The 27,891-nt window shown below is 43.9% G+C and overlaps 1 protein-coding gene across 1 annotated transcript in view; it reads right to left on the bottom strand.

The window, feature by feature from the left end:
- Positions 1–20,677, bottom strand: part of LOC130486773 (disintegrin and metalloproteinase domain-containing protein 9-like) — a 66,803-nt gene extending 46,126 nt beyond the window's left edge. Inside the window, exon 1 of the mRNA XM_056860072.1 lies at positions 20,605–20,677. Coding sequence (XP_056716050.1) covers positions 20,605–20,677 — 73 coding nt within the window. The remainder of the gene's footprint in view (positions 1–20,604) is intronic.
- Between the last annotated feature and the right edge of the window lie 7,214 nt (positions 20,678–27,891).

Genomic DNA, 27,891 nt, shown 5'->3' with positions numbered 1-27,891 from the left:
CTGCAGTCTGCCGGCCAGGCCTGCCCCCAAGCCCAAGTCTGATAGGCTTGTTTGAACCAGGAGGCAGGCAAGGCCAGAAACGGTTGGGCGGGAAAGTTCCCACCAAGGAAGCCATGCAGCCTCAGGAGGCTCCCCGGCCCAGCCGCCATTATGCTGCCAACTTTGCAGGACCAGGCTGAGACCTCCGCTGCCTCCACAGGCATGGGGCCAGCCAGGAAAACCTCACCTCGCCTGGCATCCTCCCAAGCCACCCCCCCAGCGCAGGCCAGCAAAGTGGGGCTCAAGGTGAGTCCTGAGCCCATGGTTACTTTCAAAAAATTGGTGTTACATTCACTACCTTTCAGTCCTTTGGAAGGGAGACTGATTTTAGTGACAAGTTGCATATTTTCATAATTTCAACATCATTGCATTTGACAGAGCACTTCTAAGCAGGCCTCCTCAAAATCCTACTCAGGTCTATTCAATGGGCTTGCTCCCAGGAAAAGGTTCTTACAGTGCTCTGTCAATTTCCTAAGAATCATGAGATGGATTGACTCTATAAAGGAAGCCACGGCCCTCAATTTGCAAGATTTGAGCAAGGCTGTTAAAAATAGGACACTTTGGAGGACATTGATTCATAGGGTCACCATGAGTCGGAAGCGACTTGACGGCACTTCACACACACACACACACACACACACTTACTTGGTACTACTGCTTGGTTTAATTTTTCCAAAACATTTCCCCAAAACAGTAGCACCAGCATGGGAAACAAACCCACATTTTCCATGGTGAAACCCAACACAAAGAATTAATTCAGTTTCTCTGCAGTCTCCCCGACTTCCTTTCCTGCTTCTGGTGTACTTGACAGGGCAGATCTACTCTGAGGAGGTTTCAAATCAACCCACTCTTGAAGCGCATGATGCTACATGTTTCTTGTAAATGGTAGTGCGTTGAAAATACTGCCATAACCCTTTGAAAATACTATCGTAAATGAAACAATTAATCTTATTTTTCGCTCCATAAGACGCACTTTTTCCCTCCTCAAAAGTGAGAGGAAATGTCTGTGCGTCTTATGGAGCAAATGTGTGTGAATCCGGCCCCGGGGAGAAGGGCAAAGCTGCCTAGGCAGCGCAGAGCAGTTTAACCTCCCCCCTCCCCCCGCGCTTCCCGGTCCGGAGGCTCAGCTGTTGGGCGGGTTCTCCATGCTGCCATCCCAGGCAGCGCAGAGCAGTTTAAATACCCCCCCCCCACCCGGCTTCCAGGGACTCTGCTTTAAAGCCTCCTCTAAAAACTTGTTTTCCTCCTCTAAAAACTAGGTGCGTCTTATGGTCAGGTGTGTCTTATGGAGCGAAAAATACGGCAGTCACCTCTGATTTATGACTGAAAGTCATCATCATCATTCATTTATTGCAGCCAAAGATCAGCGTACACAAAAAGAAATATCTTAATTAAAAACTGTCTAATATTTCATCAGGTGAAACGAAAATGTAGTGACAACAACTCTTGATAAAATGGTCTGTTTAACATAAAAGACATTATGACAGCTTCTTCTGCCTTATTACACATGCCCTGGCACAGAATCTCGCAACCTGATAGGTAATATCTTTGACACGGTCATCTAATAGCGAAGTAGTGTGGCTATCTCTATCTGGGATGCTAGACAAAATTGGATTGATGAACATTTTATGAATGTCTTGATAAAATGAGCCATGTTCAACTGTTTCCACCATTCCAGATTGACAAGGACAGAGGCGGAGTTCATAAGGGAGACGGGCATATCTCCCTTCAAGAAGAGCAGATGGGAGGGCATTAAAGCGGGTCAAAGTAAAGGCTCTCTGATATTTGGGGTAATCTAAGGCATGCCCTGACCTGGATGGCCCAGGCCAGCCTGATCTCGTCAGATCTCAGAAGCTAAACAGGGTCAGCCCTGGTTAGTATTTGGATGGGAGACCACCAAGGAATACCAGGGTTGCTGTGCAGAGGAAGGCACTGACAAACCACTTCTGTTAGTCTCTTGCCATGAAAACCCCAAAAAGGGGTCGCCATAAGTTGGCTGCGACTTGATGGCACTTTACACATGCACAAGGCATAGAGATAATTTGCAGGAGCTAAAAAATTAATACGGTTCTCCACTGATGAAACCAAGTGAGCCCTTGACTGAAAGTCAAGTTAGATGCAAGCTGATAACACTGTTGCAAGACAAGCAACACTGACTCATAAAGACTGCAGACTACCAGGCAGAGATTCTAGTCTCACAGTCCCTTAAAAGACTACCAAATTTCCACTCAAACAAGAAGACGTCCCAGAAATAGAGAAATGGCAACAGAAAATAGGAGAATAGGAGAATATGTGGTGATGGCCTAATTAACCAGCATGTTGAAAGAGAAAACGATAGAAGACTTTCAAAAGAAATGGAAATGTTATCTTGATTATGCTAACTTTTCCCCCCCTGAGGAGTAAAAAGCAAATATAAGATTAAAATAAAAGCAATAGACAAGGTTTATAATGTTAGAAATCAGAGATTTGGAATCTGGAATAATTAGAAGACTAGCAGTGTGGCTAGTAAAGAATAGAAAGCTTATATATACATAGATGAAGTAATGTGTGATGTAAACTATTACTTAAAATTGTTAATTAATTTCCCTGGAAAAAGCCCAATCTGTATGTGAATGAGTACATGAATGTGTATGTTTATGTTAAATTTATGTTAATAAAAAAGTATTTTTTAAAAATTTCCACTCCAAACACTTAAACAGAGTCACCTTTCCCTTCAAATCCCACCTCAAAAAACCCACCATCCATATTTATTCTATAAAAAAGAATAAATGGATAGAAATGTGACACTAAAAGTGGCAATATTCTGAAACCAATATTTATAGCCCACCTTTCTTGCTGAGACTAAAGGTCGATTACAGACAATTGAAGCGCTGCCATCAAACAGCATAAAACATCCAAAAAACACAAACCCATAGGGTTGTTACAAAATTAGAAAACAATGCAAACCAAAACAGTACAAGACATTATTCCCCAGCAAAAGAGCTTCAAAGGGAGTCTCCAGTGTGAGACTGCTGAATTAGAAGTCATCCAGAGGTTTCACACCCTAACCCAAAGACTTAATGAGGCCCTCTGATACCTCAGCCATTACACTACTTAATAGTAGGTGTTCACCACTTTAGCGAAATTAACAAAATTAAGTGATCTTCCATTATTGCTACTTTAAATGTCCTGCGTGAGTTTCAAAATTACATCTGACGTCCACATAATTGCATTGCATCCTGTGCTTCCTTCATTTTGTGACTCTTTCACCCTGTTGCTGACTTTTTTCTTCATATTCTCAGATGTATAGATGTACCCAGGTATGTGCCTTTTGTGGGATCTGCCTTAAGCGTCTGATGAAATTGACGCTAGCTTTTAATTTTTATGGAAACAAGACTCACTTTTCTTCAAAGCCCTCTGTGCTCACTGGGCACTAAAGCCAAGCTTAGCTATGTTTAACTGCATCATCTCATAATATACGCCTCGATTGCTTTTCACCATCACTTCCTTTTTTATTTCCTTCACTGCCCAAATGTAGATTGTAGACTCCTTGGGATAGGGAATAGGGGGTTATTTGCTCTATTATATACATGAAGAGCACTATAACTGCATTATTATCATCATCACTGAATGAACATTTCCTATGAGTAAGAAGAACCCCTTGCAAGTTCTCCCTTATGGAAACCAGGGTCGAGGTGGGTTGGGGGTGAGGAATGACTGGTTCTTCCACTACTGAGAATTATTATTGTTGTTATTATTATTGTTCTTAATACTTACCACTTTTAAATATTCAAAGCATTCAAACACATTACTTATTTGTTTTAGTTACTTCGTTTTAGTTCAGCTTTCTCACCAAGAATCAAGGAGGATTATCTGTTTAATCCTTCCAATAATTCTGTAAAATAGGCTGATATTATTATTAATCACCATATTATGCAGGGGGAGCTGAGAGTGGAGAGCCTTGCCTAGGGCTAGCACTGACATGGCTGGGGTAAAATCTGAAACGGGGATTTGTTTTATTTTATGTATTAAAATATTTATACCCTGACTTTCCTTTGTGGCTCAAGGTCACTTGCAAAGTGCAAAAACAAAATCCCAATAACTCCCTCCTTCCCTCCCCCCCCCCAAATCCTGCAATGTACACCTCATTAAAAGAACTTCAAGACAAGCTACATGCTGTGTCAGAGAGCAGTGACCAAATCTCCCATTGCTTATATTTTTCTTCAAAACAACAATACACCAGAGGAATGGGGTGGGGCAAGGCAGGGCTGAACATTTGCTTGGGCAAACCTCCCCTTCATCAGCTGCTCAGAAGCCTGTTAGTTTCCCCCCTGGAAAACATCTGCAGGTTATTTAGATCACAACAAAGTCAGGAGAGGGGGAAGGATGCCCAGGCTAGCCTGATCTTGTCAGTTTTCAGAAGCTAAACAGGGTCGACCCTGGCAAGTATCTGGATGGGAGACCTCCAAGGGATACCATGGTCGTGAAGCAGAGGCCGGCCATGGCAAACCACCTCTGACTGTCTCTTGCCTTGAAAACCCTACGGAGTTACTTTAAGTCAGCTGCGACTGGACAGCAAAAAACCCTACCTGCTACACCCACCACCACCCCACACAAACTCCCAAGGCGGTTTCTAAGTAGACATAAAATCAGGAAATCTGATCACAGGCCACCTGCCTCAGGTATGCCACTACGCTATACTAGAGACTAAAGATCCAGGGGACAGGGAACACTATAAATCTAAATTAACAAATAATGTTGTGTAACTAAGCACAGTACACTTTGGGGGAAGCCCAGCTTGGATTTTCCCATGAACTTTCACATCTTGAAATAGCTTTTTCACATTTCTCACTCCCCGCCCCCCCGGTTTACTCCTAAATACTCCAAGTTTCTTCTGAAAGATTCAGCCTGGAAACAAGTTTAGACAGGACTATCCCAGCCAAACTTCTGACAACAGGCATGCAGTTACAAGGAACTGTACTATTTATTCACCATTCATTCAACAGCCAACACTATGTGCACCCCCCAATTCTATAGCGTTTTCATGCACAATCTCCCTGAGCTTTCAGAAGCATGTTTAAGTCCCACTAATTTTAGGCAGGAGATTCCAGCAATATCTCTCCCATTCACACGAGAATGACAAGTGCTTAATTCTGACTGGACTGCACCCATAATTTCAGACTGTTCGCAATTCTTGGGATACTTTGTAAAGAGCATAATTCCAGAGTGGTCACTATGTTAGTCTGCTGAAGCAAAAATAAGAGACTAGTGGAACCTCAAAGAGTAACAGGACTGTATTCGATCATAAACTTGCCTGCCCACTTCCTCAGATGCAATGCAGCAGCAGATACTAGACAGACACCCCCATCACTGGATATTGAGCTAATGTTACAGTACAGAAATCATTCCTGAGAATACCATCCAAGGGAGCAATTCAAGGTCGAGGTCCAAACTGTCAACGAGAAATCGTCACCTCTGTATCAATCAACTAGACGGTTCAAACATCAGTGTTTGCCCATGTCATAAATTTAAAGTGACAGCCTGTTTCCTGATGAGTCAGAGAACAGACAGAGAGTTCTGTATCAAACACTAAAAACACTTCCTTCTGCTTTTCCCAGGAAAAGATGAAAAGCCTGAGATCTAGCCTTTGGATTTCACAAGTATCTGACTTAGCTGCTCTCAGCGATGTCAGATGGGAGGGGGAAATCTTGCTCCTCTTCAATAATCATTTTTGGATCAAGTTCTTGATTGGCTTGTACTGGTCACTGGATCCAGATTCCTGTAAAGTTAGCCTATAACCATCTGGCACAAGTTTTTCCAAGCATGGCCCGTTAACATCATCAGGACCAGTAATGGGCCAGGAAACAGCTTGCTACATCTCCTACCCTGCTTTGGTACTTCCACTGATTTGGAGATGTTGTAACCAACCTGCCTTCACGTCCGTAAGTGCATGTTAAGAAACTAGTTTTGTTATTTTCATCTGCTTATTCCTGTCTTATGCTTAAGTCTGAACCTATTCTTTAATCTTTTCAAGATAGTCTGCTGCTTTTATTGGTGTGCTCCACTGTGTGTATGAGAGTCCAAACCCAGTTTCGGTCAAACTATCAGAAGGGGATTTATTCCAAGGTCCAGGGACAAGGGAATCGAATCTTCCTGGCAATTACATGGTGGGTCGGAAACCCCCATCTTTGACACAGACTGCCCCTGAGCTAATTCAGCAGCAACACTACTTAGCCTGCTTTGGGCAAAAAGGGACTAAGGCCTTCTTTTCTTCAATAAATCCCAGCATCGATCAGTGGTGCCAGCTTATATTAGCATCCATGATGTTAGGAGGCTCTGGACCTTGGTGTCTGACTCCCTTGCTGCTGTTACAGCTCCACATTCTTGTATTCCTGATGAGGTCAGGGAGAACCGCTTTTTTGCCTTTTTAATGCTCCTGGGGTCAGCAAGACCCTTCCTTTTTTTACCATTGTCCCTGATCTCCCTAAGGTAAAGGTAAAGGTCCCCTGTGCAAGCACGGGGTCATTCCTGACCCATGGGGTGACGTCACATCCCAACATTTTCTAGGCAGACTTTGTTTACGGGGTGGTTTGCCAGTGCCTTCCCCAGTCAGCTTCCCTTTACCCCCAGCAAGCTGGGTACTCATTTTACCGACCTCGGAAGGATGGAAGGCTGAGTCAACCTTGAGCCAGCTACCTGAAACCAACTTCGGTCGAGATCGAACTCAGGTCGTGAGCAGAGCTTGGACTGCAGTACTGCAGCTTACCACTCTGCGCCACGGGGCTCCTGATCTCCCTAGGTAACTCTTTTCCACCTTGGCCTCTGGTAACAGAGCAGGAGATGGGGGTTTAGTACACTGTTTTAAAGGCTGGTAAGGCTTCTGGCCCGGATTCCTTGCCAGCGGATTCATTAAAGACCTTTCCTGAGCGGTGGGCTCCACTATTAGCAGCTTTGCTTACAGCAATGAATGACACTGGTGTAATTCCAGAGCCCCTGGCTTCAGGCCAGTTTACAAGAAACACCAGTTTACAAGAAAGGGTGTAGGTCTGCTCCATCTAATTACCACCCCACTAGTTTGCATTCCTTTGTTGGGAAACTCTTCACTTACTTATACCTGAAATGGATTTTGCGACTGGAGATGGAGGGTGTTTTGGGGAGAGAGCAGGTTGGATCATTGCTTGTTTCTTGTCCTCTGGCAGAGAAGTGTACAGCCCGCCCAAAGAGTGTGCTTTGTGTAACTTTTATGGTCTTAAAGGCTGCATTTGAGTCTGTATCTAGACAGCGTCTGCGGGCCAAGCTTCATGAGTCTTCCACTGATCAGACTTTTGTATTTAATTCAGCAATTATATAATAATCCTACTACTCGTGTTTGTTCTGGCCTCAAGGGGTGACTGACAAAGGGCATCCCTCTGTCCAGGGGAGTAAAGCAGGATTGCCTGTTGCCCCCCCCCCCTATTTAATATCTCAATGATCTTGCAGGGGCCGTAGCAACAGTGAATTCCCATGCCCCTGTTCTAGTTACTAGTCAGATACCTTTGCTACTTTATGCAGATGATGCTGTCTTTCTATCTAGTTTGCCAGTAGGTATGTGTAGACTGCTAAAGGCATTTCAGGACTATTGCACCAGAGAAAGCTTGGTAATAAATTGTGAAAAAATCTAAAGTTTTTGCCTTTTCAAGATCTTTCCAGCCCAAGCAACTCTCCTAGAAGTTGAATGAGCAGGTGTCCCAGTTTCGTTATCTAGGTATTCTTTTGCAAGCTTCTCTCTCATGGAGAAGGTTTAAGGTAAACTATATCTTCGCTAAACAATGACTAGAGTTTTCAAAGCCAAAAACACACATGTATTAGGACCAACCCAATGATATGTAGCAATAGGCAAGCTTTCGAGTCCCCCAAAATTTGTGATCAGGCCAGATGTTACAAAACAAAACAAAAAAGAGGGGGGAAAGCAGACTTTAAGCAGATTTTTCAGATCATGATGCTTATACCTCCTCTTTGCAGCATATTGCGTATTTTCTGATAGGCAAAAGAGGTTCAAGGTTTCAAGTTGCTGCAGGCCAGGGGCACAAAAGCAAGGGGGTAATAAATCAATTAAACTCCATAGCAACAATTCCCCCCCCCCAAAGTCTCTAATCTCCCCTTAATCAGTGAGACTCAGTCTGGACTGGTTGGAAGGGCGCAAGATGCAGCAGCCTTTTAAAAGCTATGCAGTTCTTGGCCTGGTCAGTGCTGGGATGGGAAGAAGGTGGGATACACATGCATCGAAATAAATGAAGCATAGAGCTTAATTGCATTATGAAAGAAGAAACGCAAAGCTGAAGCTCTACAACTCTGCAGGAGAACAACAATCTTTCCTTGTAAGGAACATGTGGACCTATTCAAACTCTGCTCTTCTCCCCCACAGTAATTACTTCCGATGCTACTCCCATACTTCTGGATCTTCTCAGGCAGGCAAGTTGGGAGGGTTCCAGGGGATGAAAACAAGCTTAGGGGATACGACAGCTCACTGATCTTCCTGTCACCCATCCATCTGGCTCCAAGCTTGTACAGAGGAGGGGGACTTCGTGCAGCCACCTTTTACTACCAGGGCTGTTCCTGTGCATTTAACAGCCACCTGACACAAAAACTGAGCAAGTGAAATTTTTACAGGAGAGAAATGGTGGGGAAAGCCTCAGGTTCCACATTCCTCTGTGTCAGGCTGTTGCTAAAGGCAGAGAAGCAAGTATGGGGGGTCAACCCTTAAGAGCAGGTAGCATCTGCACATCTTTGATTTTGGCAAGTATATAATTGAAACCAAAGGCAGCTTACATTGTTCTCTTCTCCATTTTCTCCTCACAATAACCCTGTGATGTAGGTTAGGCTGAGAGTATGTGACTGGCCCAAGGTGACCCAGCAAGCTTCTGTGGCAGAGTGGGGATTTGAACCTGGTCTCCCAGATCCTAGTCCAACACTTTAACCACTATACCACGCAGGCTGGTTTTGGTGTTGTAAAGTATGGGCAGTTGTAGCCTACTAGAACCCAAGAGAGCTGAGAGCTGAGAATCCCCAATTTAATTCCACCTCACTATCAACTTACCCACTCTCAGCCTCAGCCGGCCTACCAGGCTGTTGTTGTAAGGATTCCTGGATTTTGAGCACTCAAAATACATCCTCCTTAAATACATTCCATTCATCAATGAATACTGAATGGGTTGCACCAACGTAGGTTTGCAGAACATCAGCACTTCCACAATGTCACTTCTGGCTGCATAACCATAACTCAAAATTCTATGGGGGGATCCTAGAGTGTCCCATGATGTGGTGACATCACTTCCAGTTATGCAGTCAGAAGTGACATCATGGCTTAGCAGGACACTACCCCTTCCCCCCTTTTCTGCATCAAGTGGCAGCAGGGGCCAAAGTAAAGGTATGAGGTTGCCAGTTTTGGCTTCCCTAGTCCCACCTTCTTCATTCCTCTAGTAGTACAGATACCATTGGTTGAGAACCACAGATGTAACCACAGTGGTCCATATTTCCCACACAACATAGCTGAGATGGGGTCAACAGCTGATCCTGACACTGAAGGAAGATCCACACATTACACGTAATTTTGTGACTGATTATTGCCCCCAACTTTTCTTTAAAAGCAAACACACCACAACAGTGATTTAAAAGGGAAGACCAGTGGAGGGGACGAGTATTTAATACTTTTCTCTCACATCAGCTTCCTGTTTATTACTGTTTAGTGTTTATTACTGTTTAGTTTATTATTATTTTAATTGTGATTATCATTTATAATGACCCTATGAGCCACTGGTTGTAAGTACTGTGGGACATATATTTTCAAATAAAACAAACATTAAGCCATCCCACTGAGCACTGACTTCCTTCTTGAACACTGCAGCTGCTAATGTTTATTTTGAATTCTGATGACAGTGTTCTAGGACTAATGCGTTTTTTCTAGTATTGCTTTACCAAAATCTCCTTTGTGGTTTTCAGATCAATGGAGGACAGAGCTATTGTAAAGTAAATGCCTTCATCAGGCAGTGATCCTTGTTATAAAAACTGAGATATTTACAAGTACGTTCCTACTTCCATCAATGAAACGTTGGCGCATATACACAAAGATCCCCCCAAAAAGAATGCAATGTTTGACAGACCCAAAGGCTGTATGGCCCAATGGCCATTTTGCACCATGTAGTGTGTGTGTGTGTATGAAAAGTGCCATCAAGTCACAGCCAAGTTATGGCAACATAGTAGGGTTTTCTAAGCAAGAGACTAACAGAGGTGGTTTGCCATTTTCTTCCTCTACGTAACAACCCTGGTATTCCTTGGGGGTCACCCATCCAAGTACTAACCAGGGCTGACCCCGCTTAACTTCTGAGCACCATGCAGAGGCAAACCCAAATTTGCTATGGAGTCTCCCATCACCTCCTCCAGCTCACCGTGTTCCTCTCCTCCTCCCTCATGGCCCTGCAACCTACCTGCAAGAGAGTTATGACCCACTTTTGGGTCCTGACTCACAGCTTGAAACCAGTAAGTTAGATCATTGAAGAAAAATGGTGAAGATAAGTAGTGAAAACTAGCAGCCTTCAACTACTGGGTACAGTTGGTCTCCCTATTATCTGTTACACATTCAAAGCCATAAAAATAGATAAAATTTATACTTTTTATTGCTTGAAATTGCTTCTGAACAAAGGAACTAGTTTCCTTTGAGATGGGGAAAACACTGTGTACCTTTAATACAGCCTTCTTCACTTTTCATGCCACTGTTTTCCATGGGAAATGATAGTGTTATCTGAAGGCCTTAATTTTCTACTTATAGTTTGAATCTCTCCTCAGCCATGAACTCACTTTGTGGCTTCCGGCAAGCCTTCTCACAGCTTCAGCCTTCCCCACAATATGATGATAATAAAACTGGCTAAACTTACAGAGTTCTTGTAAGGGCAATGCAACTGAAGTAGTTTGAAAACTCTAAGGGTAAGGGATCTCTATACACTTGTCTTTCACAGAGTCCCCTGTTTCCCTCAAGAGGATATTCACCAGCCGCAACATGTTTTTTCAGTCAACAACAGAATGAATACATCTGCATACACACTGATTTTCAAGAGCAAAAAAAAGTTCAAACTTCAGAAATACATTTTAACTCAAACTCTGAAATACTACCAAATTTGAGATTGGTATGGGATTTCATAATGACTCCTTGCCAAACCGAACTTAACCACATTACTCTCCCCCACACACACACACACACACACACCAGTGCCAACATATCAGTGGATGAAGAGCAAGCATGGAGTTGTGGCTTACTGGTATGTTGTTAATGCAGTAAAATAAGTTTATGCAGTAAAATAAGTTTATGCAGTAAGTACTGCAGTCAAAAGCTCTGCTCATGACCTGAGTTCGAGCCCGACTGAAGTCGGTTTCAGGTAGCCGGCTTGAGGTTGACTCAGCCTTTTTCTTTCCTAGGTCAGTAAAATGAGGACCCAGTTTGCTGGGAGTAAAGGGAAGATGACTGGGGAAGGTGCTGGCAAACCACCCCGTAAACACAGTGTGCTTAGTAAACGTCGGGATGTGACGTCACCCCATGGGTCAGGAATGACCCAGTGCTTGCACAGGGGATCTTTACCTTTTTTTATTACATATTTTAATTTTTCTCAAAACTTCTATTTTTTCCAGGGAAAAATCTGGCTTCAAAATCTGGACATTTTGCATCTCTGTTCCTCATCCAGCAGTCTAATTGAATGATACTGGTCTAGAGCCATATGAAGACTTAAGTGAATAATTCAGCTCGACAAAACTTGGACCAGCCTTGCCTGCGATAATATCTTCAAAGAAACATAGGTACAAAACTTGATGTTTGAGTTGTATTGCCACAAACTAAACCAAACAAAACAAACAATGTGACACACTGTCCATCTCGGCCCTTACTGGGAAAAGCAACCAGCATCAAAGGCAAAAATGCCCCCTGGATGTCAGTAACACCTGAACCAGGCATGCCAACACCTTTAATTTTGCATTCAGTGGCTAATTCAAAGACTTAAATACACAATTAAACATTTACAAGTTAGCAAACACAGCAATTGTTCTCCCTACAATTAGAAAAATTGTTTACAATAAAGGCACAGTATACATTGATGTGCTTGTAACTTGAGAGATTTTTTTCCCACCACACCCCACTTCCTCTAGAAAGAAAATGCATCATTTATTTTGCACACTTTTCTATCCATGTCTCTTATACATTTGGGGAAATGAAGGAGGAAAACAAAAACAAAAATTCTTCATCCATTCATCAGCCACTAATTACAGAATGCCACTAGAAACTGCTCTGACATCTATCCTTTACAAACTCGGACAATAATGTACTGGTAGACAAATTTTATTGATCCATTTTTGGAATGGCAAGTTTCAAGGCAGTGTTCAATCACATGAGGGATTTGGGGTTTGTTTGTTTTTTGCATTCATTAGCAATCATCGTCTGCTCTAGACAGACAACAGAATGAGATCGTAGACTTCTGAGGTGGTACAATGAGCTGTACCACTTCAGACTGCAGGTTGGAAGATTCATATTTTAGATGTTCCCCCCATATACTGAAATATTTCAAAGAATGCAAATAAGTGTGCCCCCTCCCGCTGATTCACTGCTCCCGTTCCATCACCCCCCCAACTGTCTCCATATAGTAAATGTTGCTGATTTATTGGTTCTTGTAGGTTATCCGGGCTGTGTGACCGTGGTCTTGGTATTTTCTTGCCTGACGTTTCGCCAGCAGCTGTGGCAGGCATCTTCAGAGGAGTAACACCGAAGGACAGGGTCTCTCAGTGTCAAGTGTGTAGGAAGCGTAATATATAGTCAGAAAGGGGTTGGGTTTGAGCTGAACCATTGTCCTGAAAAGAGTTTGTATTAATGTTTCTTTTTGCATTGGATCTGTATTTATTATACAACAGCTGAAACTCAAACATAAATCAATGATTAGAACATTACCTTTGATACTTTTTGCAGGACAATGATTCAGCTCAAACCCAACCCCTTTCTGACTATATATTACTCTTCCTACACACTTGACACTGAGAGACACTGTCCTTCAGCGTGACTCCTCTGAAGATGCCTGCCACAGCTGCTGGCGAAACGTCAGGAAAGAAAATACCAAGACCACGGTCACACAGCCCGGATAACCTACAAGAACCTATGAACTCTGACCGTGAAAGCCTTCGACAATATTTTGCTGATTTATGTTTGAGTTTCAGCTGTTGTATAATAAATACAGATCCAATGCAAAAAGAAACATTCTATGAAGTATTGGGGGGGGGTGCTAAATGAAACTGTTACAATCAGTTGATTAATATACCTGCTTCAGAAGGCAATGAAAAATATTTACAACAGATGGAAAAAGAGACTCTAGGAACGTACAACAAGAGAGGGGGTTCTAGCAGGAATTCTAGGCAGGAGAGTGGGGCTAGAGTGCCCTGATTTTCCTCTGTGAATTGTATTGGTTAGATGTATATAGTAGTAACAGTGCTGATTCCCCCTCCCCCACTGAGTGTATGCAATGCTGAATTTCTACCCAATCTTGCCAACTCGATTGTTTGGTCGGGCAGCATAAGGCCTTCCTTAAGAGACAAATCCCACCATCTGAACAGCACATTCTTTCATTTGGAATCCTGACGATACCCTCAATATGAGAATTAAAAGCCAGGTTAGTAAAAACGCAGGGGCAGCCATAGTGTGAAGTCGAGAGAAGCAGCCACTTCCAGAAATATTTCTGAATTCACCTTGCCTCCTTCAATGACATCCTGTCTTGACTTCTGGTCTATCACTGTAAACTCAGATTATATGGTGATGACCAAGGATGTACTGGGCTCTCTGAGAGGACAGACTGTGGTGTGTACTGTTAGAAAAGACGTCCCCTTCTTTAAAATATGGGGAGGCAAACTTCTACCTCGCCCAATTCTACCAAACAGCCTACAGATAGCATGTGTGAAATTACTACAAGTTGCTGTGAAGGGAGTGTGAAACCCAACTACAAGAGTAAGCATATAATGTCTTTAGTTGCTGAGTGACTAGTAATCAGCTGGAGAAGATAGCCAAAGTGCCTTCTGTTTCTTCTACCCAGCTCCAGAGAGTTTTTGTCTGCAACTGACCTGGGAAGTTCCTGGGTCAGATGGTCTGCAAGGTGGATAGCCTATGGAGATGGCTTCAAGAATAGCAAGCCAATATCTCTATGGAGATGGCTTCAAGAGGAGAACATCCCATCACCATCAAGACCAAAACCATGAACACACATGAAGCTACCTTATACTGAATCAAACCCTTGGTCCATTGAAGTCAGTATTGTCAACTCAGACCGGCAGCAGCTCTCCAGGGTCTCAGGCAGAGGTCTTTCACATCACCTACTTGCCTAGTCCCTTTAACTGGAGATGCTAGGGATCGAACCTGGGACCTTCTGCATATCAAGCAGATGCTCTACTGCTGAACCACAGCCCCTCCCCATCAGAAGTAATGAATGTTTACTATTTCCATGGGGATAATTCACAGTGGGTAGCCGTGTTAGTCTGTTTGCAGTAGTCAAAAAGGGCAACAGTCCAGTAGCACCTTAAAGACTAACAAAAATATTTTCTGGTAGGGTATGAGCTTTCGTGAGCCACAGCTCACTTCTTCAGATACAGCTAGAATGTGAATCCATCGCTCTACTTAAAGACCGATGGATTCACATTCTAGCTGTATCTGAAGAAGTGAGCTGTGGCTCACGAAAGCTCATACCCTACCAGAAAATATTTTTGTTAGTCTTTAAGGTGCTACTGGACTCTTGCCCTTTTTGACTATTTCCATGGGGTCCACCTTGTGACATCTACTGTGTCCAGGGAGCCCCAGATGCAATGACACCAGATACTGTATCTCTCTGTGCCCCTTTCATGATGCGGGCAGCACTCACAGGTAGGTGGCCACCATGACATTCTTTGACTTTTTTGCGTTTCAGGTGTTCCACACACAACCCTCTAAAACCCAACCATGTGTTACGGTACATAAACCTTTAAGGTGTGCTACTACAGTAGCCCACTATATTGATCAGTGTAGTTACAACAATTACCATTGGCTATAAATGCACCAGAAATGATCACAATATCAGTGATCCTCATTATTATCTCTGTATGAAATACCCTTGATCACATTACTTGCATTATGTCTCAGTAACTTTAAAGGAATCTTAATTCTGTGCAGTATGTTTAGGTTCAGAATATCAACCTCGCAGCACAATCCTAGGTAGAGCTACTCCAGTCCAAGCTCACTGACTTCCCTTAGCTTAGTCTGGAGTAACTCTGAATAGGACTGCAGCATAGGAACGGTCTTCACTTGAGGCTTGCACGTATAAACAAATGATGTCCAATGTCCAGAATGGGTCCAGGCAAACCCTTTGGCCTTGATGTGAATTTCCTCTGTATGTATATATATCTTCTACTATTTAATCTGTACAATTATCCAAGCATTGACATAGTCTCTGTCTAAGAGGTGTTGGCGTGGGAGCTTCCTGCTTTGTATGCTATTACCAGAGAGCTGTGTAAACTCAGAGCCATTTAGATTTTATTATGGCCATTAGGCAGATGATTAACTACAAGTAGTTTCTGCAAGGTTTGAAGAACATTTAGGTGGCCCATCTACATCAACAGTGCTTAGTCAAGGGGATCTCTCACATGGAATCAGCGTCATGCTAGCAAAGGGGTGCCAGAGGAAAGATCCACACAACAAGGCCCCAGCCATGTGCCTGAGTAATCTAAACCATTTCCCAGGCAAGTGGGATTGTCTGCAGGTCACTGGCTCCCATGCAGCTCGAGAGTGCCTCAGATGCACACGGTGTGTTGGATCCAGGATGCAAGGAGTTCCATTCACAGATCGTGATTTTCCCACCTTTCCCCTCCCATGGTGGCCCACAATGCCCCACCAATCCTGTTCATGGAGAAGTGGGAAAGTTTGTCCAACTAAAAATGCTTGGCAATCAGCATGCTACCAGGCCCTGACTGTTCACTGCATCTCACCCCTTAAACAACCCTGATTATTAGAATTTCTGAAGAACAACCATTATCGGGGGGGGGGGGGAAGAGGGGACTACTCTACTAGGTTGATAACTGCACATATCGTATATGACAAGAGACATATACAAACCAGTATTATACTAGAACCAATCTGATCAGATGTTTGAGTAATTGGTAATAGATTTTACAATCTATACACATGCCTGATTTGATTTGAACTGTTTGTATATGTATTTATTTATTCATTTCTGTAAATGTGTGCAGGCTTAACGTGGGTTTTAATTAACCACTGAGGAAGGCCCAATAGGCCGAAATGCGTTTGGTATGTGGTTACAGATATCAACCCTAGGAAATGCCATTGTGCTATTTTAATGTTTTTAAATATTTTTAACCTTTACATAGCGCATCGAATAAATTATATTTTTAGTATGTATGTGTATATGTATATATATATGTGTGCGTGTGTGTGTGTGTGTGTAGATGATAGATAGATAGAAAGACAGACAGATAGATGTGTGTATATATACATCTACATCAATATATATATATCTACATCAAAGACTGGCCCAATATATATATATTCCCTTTCTACCCAACCTTGGGTACCCAGAACAACCATTATCAACACAATCTTTCAAACTTCTCTCGACTCCCAGCCATGTAACATCGGGTATCCTGCAAGGCAGACCACGGTAACGACCAATACAATAACAATATCTAAATACCTGTTGTTACACAAATGTGCCAGGAAACATATCCCATCATAATAGAGAGTAATATGCAATTATTTCTCCATAAAATACCTTCAGCGCCATAATTTCAAACAAGCAAACTGGGTTAGATCTGAAGGACAACAAACAGAAGGAAAATAGCCACTAGCACTGTTCCACAAACATTTGTTGTGCAAGGGGTTACGCAGTGCTATAATAGGTGGGTTCTACAGCAAGTGTGCAGAAGAGCATCTCCGGATTAGTTTCAAACTATTTGCACCCAAAGCAAACAGTACCACTTTAAAAATCACACACTTCCGACAAATCTAGGTTGGCTCTTATGGCTCCCTACCACTATGATCGCTTTCGGTCTTTCTTTGATGGAGAAAAACTGTTAGTGTCAAACTCCGTGCCAAGAAAATGGTCCACAATCAGTATGTGTGTGTAAAGTGCTGTCAAGTCACAGCTAACTTATGGCGACCCCATAGGGTTTTAAAGGAAAGAGACTCACAGAGGTGGTTTGCCATTGCCTGCCTCAGCGTTCAGAGAGAACTGTGACTGGCCCAAGGTCATGCAGCAGGCTTCATGTGGAGGAGTGGGGAATCAAACCCAGTTCTCCAGATTCGAGTCTGCCAATTTTAACCACTACACCATACTTGCTCTTACAATCAGTATATGTCATTCAAACTAAGCAAATATGCATATATTTAATTAACATGATTTATTTTGCTTTTGCAAGTTGGAGGGAGGAGCGAACAGCTACACAGAATTTTCAAATGTTAACCATGGGAAGTTCTACTCCACCAACCTCAAAGTGTTCATCATAATGTCTGCAGAATGCCAAATGTTGCTTTTAAGTTTTATTAAATAGCTAATATTCTCAGAATGGTGAATCATGCACCCAGTAGAATTGCTGTACCTTTCCTGCATGAGCTCAGAGTCACAATACATGCACAGCCCTGGATATCACATCTGTAATTGTGCAACTTGTTTAACACTGGCCACCGAGAAAAAATATGTTTGTATTACTTCCTAATGATAATTGTAATAAAATTTGGGAATGCTAATCTCTATTGATTACAGTTCACCACCAATATTTGAAGAACCTGGCATTCAAACTGAATGCTATAGGCCTAATCTGGCTGGCCCTGTGCATATACACTAAAGGTAAAGGTCCCCTGTGCAAGCACCAGGTCATTCCTGACCCATGGGGTGACATCACATCCCGACGTTTCCTAGGCAGACTTTGTTTATGGGGTGGTTTGCCAGAGCCTTCCCCAGTCACCTTCCCTTTACCCCCAGCAAGCTGGGTGCTCATTTTACCGACCTCGGAAGGATGGAAGGCTGAGTCAACCTTGAGCCGGCTACCTGAAACCAACTTCCGTTGGGATCGAACTCAGGTCGTGAGCAGAGCTTGGACTGCAGCACTGCAGCTTACCACTCTGCACCACGGGGCTCCTGCATATACACTACTGGGAGCTAATAGAATCCAGTGGCCAAGATACTGAGGCTTGACTTAAACATTAGGCTGTTGAGGCAAAAACACTCCCCCAAGACACTCTGCATTGACCCTGCGACTTGATTAAACTGGGGCTGCTACCTTTAATGCCAATGAATATAATGTGCAATCCACCAAGCTCTTTTCAAATGGAGCTCGTGCAGAAGAAATGCTTCCCCTTTGCTTGAGTATCAGATCTGTGTGTTCCCCACTCCAACACCCTTCATGACATTCAACATTTACCATCCAGGGTGTTCCCAACCCCAATCCAAAACTCATGCGGCCATTCCAAGATCTACCAGGCTGTCAACAAAAGCAGTCTATCAAATCAAGTGTACACAAACAAGCATTGGCTACTCTTCATCCTCTGAGTGCCAAGCATCAGGATTTTCACAATCAAGCATTTCATGCCAGTCATCTCATGAGCAAAACATGTCTAATCCCAAGAGCTCAACCATGTGTATATTCGCCACACTTTCAGGCCGTGCCAACTCACAACCAAAGCTCACAAGTGGTGCAAAGAAAAAGAGAACCCTTTTCTGATATTATCAGAACGTAAGATCAGCCATGGTAGATCAGACCCGTGGTCCATCTAGTCCACTGTCATGTTTCTAACAGCGGCCGGTCAGATGTCACGCGGAATCTCACAATCAGGGCCCACAGGCAACAGCCCACACCTACCAACTGCTTCCCGGCATCTGACAAGCCAGGGCAGAATGACTTCAAAGTTCCCATTTGGCTATCATAGCTAATAATTAAAAACAGACCTAACGTCCATAAGCCTGTCAACCCCACCTCCCTTTATCAAAGCCACTGGCCACCACCACATCTCGCAGCAGGGGGTTCCATGGGTCAACTACCAATTGTGTGACTAGTACTTCCTCCTGTCTATATGGAATCTAATGCCAATCAGTTTCATGGGGTAACCCCACGTTCCAGTATTAGAGGGAAGAAAGTTTTTCTCCACTACATTGTGCATTTTGTAGACATGTGACTCCATCAGCTGCCTTTTTTCTAACCAGAATGTAAACCACAATGTAAACCAAATGCTTTAGCCTTGCCTCATAGGGCAAGCACTTTAACCCTGTGATCATTTTGGTTGTCCATTTCTGCACTTTTTACATTTCCTTTTTGAAATCCTGCAATCAGAACTGTACACAATATTCCAAATTAAGCCACACAAAATACTTGTATAAGAGCATTACCATATGGGCAGTTTTGTTCTTAGTCCCTTTCCCAAAGATACCTAATATTTAATTTCCTTTTTTTTTAACTGCTGCTGCACACTAAGGTCACATTTTTAGTACGGCATCCATTGCAACCCCAAGGCCTTTTTTTTAAACTCTGCCACCACCAGCTCAGACCACATCAGAATATACTAAATATATGCATCATTTTGCACATATACTGAGCTTCACCTGCCATTCTGACATTCATTCACCCAATTTGGAGAGGTCCTTTAGGAGATCCTCACTATCCACTTGAGTTTTCATCATCCTGTACAATTTGGTGTCCTGTACAAACTTTGCAGCCTCACCAATCTCCCCCGATTCAAAGTCACAGATGCATAATTTGGACAGCAGTGGTCCCAAAACAGACACCTGGGGGATCTCACCTCTCACTTCCACTGTGAAAAGTGCTTGTTGATTCCCACCCTCTGCTCCTTCTTGCTTAACCAATTACTCATCCATGGAAGGACATGTCCTCTTACCCCAGGACTGTTAAGTTTACTCAGAAGGCTTAGGTGAGGCACCTTGCCAGATGCTTTTCGCGAGGCCAAGTACGCATTGTCGACCAGGTCACCCCTGTCTACACGCTTGTTGTCGCTCTCAAAGAACGGTAAGATTTAGTGAGATGGGATGTCTCTTTCCAGAAGCCATGCTGGGTGGCTGTGACGTTGACGGGGGGGGATAGATCGCCCCCCTCCCCATCCCAATATTCATGGAAGGAAAAGGAAGGAAGGTGCTGCTTATAAGCAGCTTCCACCTAACCAGCGCCTCTCCAGAGGCGTTCTGGAGACGATCTGCTCATGGGCACTGTGGCCATTTACGCACGGGAGGTTTTGGCTTGCATTTGCCCCTCTCCAGATGCACACTTTCCCCATCCAAATCCCCCAAACTCAACAATAAGCCCCCCTGCAGAGTTTTGAGATGGGGGAAACGTGCCTCTAGAGAGGGGCAAACCCAAGCCAAAACCTCCCGTGCGTAAATGGCCTATCTCGGGCAGAGGCTCCGATCACACCAAGCGCGTTCCTCTGGGTCCAGGGTTGGCGCTTGGGGGGGGGGGGAGAGGAGGGGTCGTTTGCAAAAGTGGGGGGGGATAAAGGAGAGAGGCGCACGGGAAGGGCTCGGGGCCCCCCCGGCCCGGACTCACCTGGCCGATCGGCCTGCAGGCTGTGCGCCCCGAAGAGCAGGAGCAGGAAAGCGCTCCTCGCGGCCCCGGCCATCCCTACCCCCGCGCCCGGATCAGGGCTCGGGGCGAGCGGCCGCTCCAGTTATGGAGGCTGCGCGGAGCGGCCTCCCAGCGCCGGCAACACCCCCGGGGAGGAGCCGGCGCCGGCCCGCCCGCCGGGGACGGGCATCGGGGAGGCCGGCGGGTCCAGGGGGCTCCCTCCGGGGCGCGCGCGCTGCCGAGAGGGGATCCCTTCGGGGCGAGGGGGAGGAGGAGGAGGCTCCCCAAAGCTCGCGTCGTAGTAAGACTTAGCCATTTATTCATGGAAGGTTTTGCATTGGATGTGCCGCTCTTTAGAGGCACTTTCCCCCCATCCCTATTCTCAAAACTCAACAATCAGCCCCCCCATGCAGAGTTTTGAGAATTCAGATGGGGGAAATGTGCCTCTAGAGAGTGACAGATCCAATGCAAAACCTTCCATGCAGTAAAACCCCGGCCATGGGGGAAGGTTTTAATCCTATTATGATCCTAACGAGGCATCCGCGTGAAGTCTGCACAAACCGCCCTGGGGAAACCTTGCAGGCGAGGGCAGGTCTCGCAGCGCCCGCTTTCGTCGGCTTAAGGCCGCTCCGTTAGATGCAGCCCGCGAGGATTTATGCCTTTAAGTCAGTGGTTCCCAACGTGTGGGGCACGCGCCCCACAGGGGGTCGATTTGATTTTTAAGGGGGGGCAATTCGAGGAATGAGTTGTTAACAGTGGATTTTTTTTTTGCGTCGCTTATGGTTCTAGGGGCCTCATAGACAGTATATAAATATATATCGTGACCTACACATTTTTAAAATTAAAATCAGAATGTGCCTGGCGGTCAGCTGGTGACAATGGAGAGGGGAAAGCCCGCTAATAAGAATTATATGTCGCGGGGGGGGGGGGCAATCAGGATTTTAGAGATGCTTAGGTGGGGCATGGCCAAAAAAAGGTTGGGAACCACTGCTTCAAGGGGATTCCCGCGGCCCGTTCCTTTCCTTCGTTTCTCCTGCTCTGATAATAAAACAGGAGCCTGAGCTACCTTAAAAGACCAGCCGCTTCTTATTCTAACGTAAGCATTGGTGGATTAGAGTCCCTCTCATCCAGTGCATGCCATGGGGCGCTGCTAGGTGGGCATCTGTATATAAAGGTAGGAAGGGAAAAAATGTGTAGAACTGCAGGGTCAAAGTGCCATGAAATACATAAAATATATAAATAAAGAGCACAAATACCATTCACTATTGGTTCTTGTAGGCTATCCGGGCTGTGTGACCGTGGTCTTGGTATTTTCTTTCCTGATGTTTCGCCATCAGCTGTGGCAGGCGTCTTCCGAGGGGTAACACTGAAGGACAGGGTCTCTCAGTGTCAAGTGTGTAGGAAGAGTAATATATAGTCAGAAAGGGGTTGGGTTTGAGCTGAATCGTTGTCCTGCAAAAAGTATCAAAGGTAATGTGCTAATCATTGTCCTGTATGTATCAAGAGTGTTCACTATGTTGATGCCCTCTTTACATTTTTGGAAACTATCATTTTATCTAGCCAAACCCCAAAATGCTGTTGCTGGACAGTCGGGCTGCTTTCCACGTGAGGATTCACAAACACAACCACACCACAGCAAGCAGCATGGGAGCAGGCTGGAATGCCATCCACACACCACTGACTGCCACCCTCCTTGTCCTTGTCCATATCGGTGCAAATGCCCAGACCCAGTGGACATCATGCTGAGCTCCTTCCAACCCTGTGGGCTGCCAGCAACCCTCAATTTTTCCTCCCTGCCTGAAAAAAGGGAAAGCCTGAGTATGATATTCTGTGCATGTTTCCATTTAAACTGGTGTTTTCTCGTGATCCATGCAGGGGGAAATCCCTGTCTGGGAACAGCAAGACTCAGAGTTGTTCTTAATTTTGCCATCTCTTTTGTTGCATTGTTGATTGTGTTTATTATATTGCCCTTAGGTGCCTTGTTATTAATTGTATAATTCACGAATCTCAAGTAAATAAATACATACCTCCAGGTTCTGGTCTTTCCTTTTTGTTGTTTCATAGCTGTGTCAAGCCGCTTAATCAGATCATCATTTGGGCCTGAAAGTCATTGATATCTTCTTCTTTATTATTAGTTTTTTACTTAAGCCTCTGGAAGCCATCTTTGTACAAGGTCCATGTCTGGATGATGTGAGCAGGTCCCTAGAGAGGGGGCATATACATTCCCTAAATAAATACATAAACTGAAGCTGAACCCAGATAAGATGGAGCTGATGATGGCGGGGAAAGGTAATAGTCTAGAGGGGCTGTATTATCTTTAAAAGAGAGTTGATTTAGCTCTGGCTAATTATGCGAAGAGTCGGGGGGCACTTTTGGACCCACCTGTGCTAACAGACAAACAGATCAGTGCTGTTGCTGAAAGAGTCTGTTTTCACAATTACAGGTGGTCCCTAGAATTAGCTGACCTGGTCATGCTGGTCCATGGTGTTAGAACCTCAAAGCTAGATACAGTGCACTCCAGCTGGGGCTGGCCTTGAAGACAACTCAGAAACTGCACACTTCTAAACACTGTGGCTCATCTGCTGATTAAAATAAATTGTTTCTGACATATTGGCTGCTTATACATTTCCAGGCTCAATTTAAGGTACTACTAGTATTGTTTTTTACTTTTAAAGCCCTTTAAAGCTCCCCCTGTACATTCTTATTTCAGTTCCTTCTTATAGGGAGGACTCAGGTGTATTGACCTATTCAGAGTATTTTCAGTGGCTGCTTTGGAATGGGCTTCCAGTGGAAGTTAGCTTTAAAGATTCTATTATTTCAGAGGGCTTTTTGCCGATTGTTTGGTATCTGGGTGAATGATGGATTTGGATCTAGTTGCTTTTTATAGCTAATACTCTGTTTCTTCGGCCAAAAATGAGCATGCTGTTGCATCCTCTTATAAGCCACCTTGGACCCACTGCATGGCTAAAGGGAGCCAGAATATTTTAATAAATACGCTGAGGTCCCCTGGCTGAGATTGTCAGAAGGGCTGAGAAAACATATGGCTGGATGTCACTTTGAGAAGCAATGTGGACCTTCCAGGCAAGCCCCAAATAAATTAGCTGTGCTTCTCTCATTCCTAGCCCACAAAATACTCAACAGTGCATGTTGGCTTTCCCCAACATAGACAAAAAAGTTGCTGTGTGCCTCTTTTGATGTTACAGGCCAGCAGTCTGGTCCCATTGAGGTTCAAGTGGAGTCCCTGTCTTTTTTTTATATAGTCACCTTGTCTCCAAATGTTTCCCAGTGCCTAGTGCATCTAACTCACACTTTTCAGCACTGACCGCCCCCCCCCATCCACATATCAAATCTACACAGCTCTGCCAGCCTCACTTGTCTCTCCTGTGAAACAAGGGGCATTTCTGGAAATGTGACCCTGGAGGGCCTGGACTGCAACACTCTTTCACTGGACCTAACACATACCTCAATCACTGACTGTTGTAAATCTATCTCTGTATCCCCACATGTTGAATCTCACATTTCCAAGTCCCACCCACCAGGCTGAGAAGCATATCCTCCGCAAGAGAGGATATCAGTTCATGACCCAAGAAAAGGCTGGGGACCAGAAACCCTTGAGGTCCATACTGGTACTTCAGAGGGTCCTTAAGTCCTTTGCAAGGACAGAGGGTGAGCCTTTCCTCTTCTGTCCATCTAATGTGAAATCAGAACTCTCTCTACTTTTTAGGAACTGGGACAGGGAAACAGACTGGATCAGCTTTCCCCAAGTGCGAGGGCTCACAGAATTGCTACCATCTTTGGTGACCTGGCTTCCAAATAATGTCAGAGCCAGAAAGCATGCTAAGTGGTTTCTGGGAACTAGTTGAATGGCACACTGCAGTCATCATAGATATTTCTGGTATAAAACTGAATTACTTTTCACTCTATTTTCCAATGCAAAGGATTTCAGCATAGAGATGCCATAGACAATAACAGCCAATGGCAGGTTTCAACTGAAAACCAGAAGTTTAGGTTGTCCAGATTCACCCTCTAGGATGCTAGGTGCCTGTCCCTGTCATAGATCCTTTTGATTCACAGCCACTAAAATAAGCCACATAAATGGAGTTATGTGAGTTCTTTATCCCATTTTCTGACTCAATAAAGTTACTTGCTCAAACTCACATTGTTTTTGCTGGCTCCAGAGGGTAGCAAGGAGAACACAGGGCTTTGAGGGAAACCGGGGCTATTGAGAAGTTCTGATGAAGCTGGGCAAAACCTTCATGCAAACACACTATGGGGTGGCGATCCAATAAGTCCTTTCTGCTAATTCATCCTCCAGAGCAGAAGGTCTTCCTTTGGCAGACAATGATTTGCTTGATTGGAAAAGAAGAGCTGAATCCTAGCCTGGGTGTCACTTTCCCTTTGCTTGCAAAGTCTGCTTGTTAAAGGGGGGGGGGGGGACAGCCAACCCCACTACCAAGTGCTGGTTCAGTGCTATTCCTGGAGAGAAAGTAATTTTGACATTTGTAATCTGCCTCATGAGTAGAACACAGGATAGCGATACATTATAAATAAATAAATATAAAATGTCTTAAATGTAACTTGTTAAATGTGTGTGCTTGGAGTACGGTAGTTAAATTAACAAATGCCTTTCCAGTGCACAATTACGGGCTGATTTTCACAATCAAATATGCTAGTCTATGCATTTTATTCTCTACTCATGACTCCGGAAGTTCTTGCGATTATTGATTCACATTACAAACAAACTGTCACTCTAAAAATTTAAAAAAAACCCTGCTGGATCAGATCCAAGGTCCATCAACTCCAGCATGTTTGTGGGCTTCCTAGAGGCACCTGGTTGGCCGCTGTGTGAACAGACTGCTGGACTTGATGGGCCTTGGTCTGATCCAGGAGGGCCTTTCTTATGTTCTTATTGGCCTGTCTAATACCTTTGGGAAACTCACAAGCAGAGCATGAAAGCAAAACCTCCCCTTGTGTTTTTATCCAGTGTCTAGTTCTTTTTTTTTTTTATTAAGGTATATATAAAAACAGAAGACAAAGAAAGAATACAAAGTAAAGAAAAATTAAAAGATAACCTGACAGCAGTTACAATTGCATCCATTACATCAGAAGAGAAGGCAAAAATATAACATACAGTAATTTTATAAACAATGCACAATAGAACAGCACTAATAATTATAAGCAATATATGGTGTAATAATGATAATAGTTAAATAGTAATCATTCTACTAATCTAAAGTTAAATCATAAGTATTCTGTATAATACTGATTAAACACAATATCAAAATAAAGCAATATTATAAAATGAATTGTAAAATATAACAGACAAAACCTCTCGCAATACTAGTAATTATTATATATTTCTAAAAATGTTCCCCAGAATTAAAAAAAAATCAACTTTAAATTATTTTTAACACTTTTCCAGTATACTGTTAAAACACTTTTTAAACACTTTTTCAGTGTGTGGTATTAAGAGGTATAGTGCCTCTGAAGATGGACATCTCATTTAGCTATCATGAAATTTAAGAGTTGGACTACACATGATGCTGGTGTCCCATGACTAGATCCCAAAGAATTTAGTTTACATGCAAAACAGCATCCGGGGTCCCTATGCGGATTGGGGTGACAATCCCCCCCCTCCATATTTTCCCTTAGAGACTCCCTTACATCCCAGGAGGAAATAGACAGTCACAATACAGAGACCCGTCCTTTATCCCTACTGCAGCTTAAACCAATCCAGGAAGGGGGTCATTCCCAATTGGGGAAATAGTAAAGGGGAAAGCATTAATCCCCCCTTCCCTGGGATCACATCCCTAGGCCATACTGGGGGCTCTCCCACAGCTGTTTTTCCTTCTCAACAATACAATTAGATCCCCCAGTATTGAATGTAGCTTGGACCTAAGGTAAAGTCCATACTTTAATTATGCATTGTGTGAAATGATACCTCTTCTTCTTTGTTCTGAATCTAGCACCAATCAATTTAATTGGTTGTTGTATGGGGAAAGGGGGGGAGGTATTAGTTTTCAAACCCTTTGTGAGCATTTGGATGATCCCATAACACATTTTTATACTCAGCCTCCTAAGAACAGGGCTCCATTGTAGGCTTGGATCACTGACCACACGGAGGTCTTTTCCACGCAGGTTATTTGGCCCAGGCTCAATGTAGTTTGGAAGGATCTCTCCCCCAGTTACTCACAGCATCATGATACAATTGTGAGTACTTCCCAGGTTTTCCCTGCCTTCCTCCAACCTTTCCGAAACCTGCTTTGCTGCAAAGTACTGTGAAAGATTCCAGCAAAACCTGGATGGCTGCTGTGTGGGTGGGACATTCCATATTTTCCTGGTCCCTCCCACATGGCAGCCATTTTTGTCAGGCCGCTGTGGCAGTCATCTCCCCACCCAAGACCATCAAGAAGGCTTTGAAGTTTGTTTATTAACATATTTCCCCCCCCCCCACCTTCCTCTTGGCTTCTTCTTTACATACTAACATACTGATATAGATTTCGATGTCAATTACAGAAGAAAAACCCAGCACCTGGGTTCTGTCAAAATGTTGGGAGACCCACCATCTGCAAGCCCCATTAACTACTCACTGTGTTGCATCAGAAGGGGCAGCAACACAGGGCTTCCGCAGGAAAGCATCGCTGTGTAGAAAAGACCTGACTGCACATAATTTGGCATTATTTGACCTAAATCACATATTCCACAAAGCCACGATTGCCCTTTGGCAGGTGGCTGCCTACCTTTTTAATTGCACAGCGGATCCATCGGATAAGATAAAATGGCACCGATGAGACAACCTGGCTTCTCTGCCCTGCAGCAGTCAGGATGCCTTCGCACAACTAAAATTAATATATCGCATTTAAGAATCAGCATCATTCTTAATGATGTTGGCCTCTTTACTTATAGATGCTCTCTGTGTTGTTTATCATCAAGTGTAATTTTAATGAATCTTGAAACCTATAGGATTCTATCACTTTAAGATACAGGACCGCCATTTTGTGTCACACACACCCAGGAGAAAAGTAGGGGTGAGGGGATGAGTTTGGGTAGACAAACAGCAGGAAGGAAAGGTATTATCCCCTACCCACCATGGTCCTCTGCTCCCAATTTCAGCCTCTCCACAGCTGCTTCTCTCTCTCTCTGTACTTTTCATTTTTAGATTGTTACAGGTATTTTTCAAGAATAGACAACAACTTACTGCAAGTCAAAAAGGAACAATGAACAGGGATACACTAATGCCAAGTATGTGTGTAATCACAAAACAAGAAT

The sequence above is a fragment of the Euleptes europaea genome, chromosome 14, assembly GCF_029931775.1.
Source record: "Euleptes europaea isolate rEulEur1 chromosome 14, rEulEur1.hap1, whole genome shotgun sequence".
In the NCBI taxonomy this organism is placed as follows: domain Eukaryota; kingdom Metazoa; phylum Chordata; class Lepidosauria; order Squamata; family Sphaerodactylidae; genus Euleptes; species Euleptes europaea.
The sequence above is the reverse complement of the archived record's forward strand: the minus strand, read 5'-3'. Positions and strand labels throughout refer to the sequence as shown.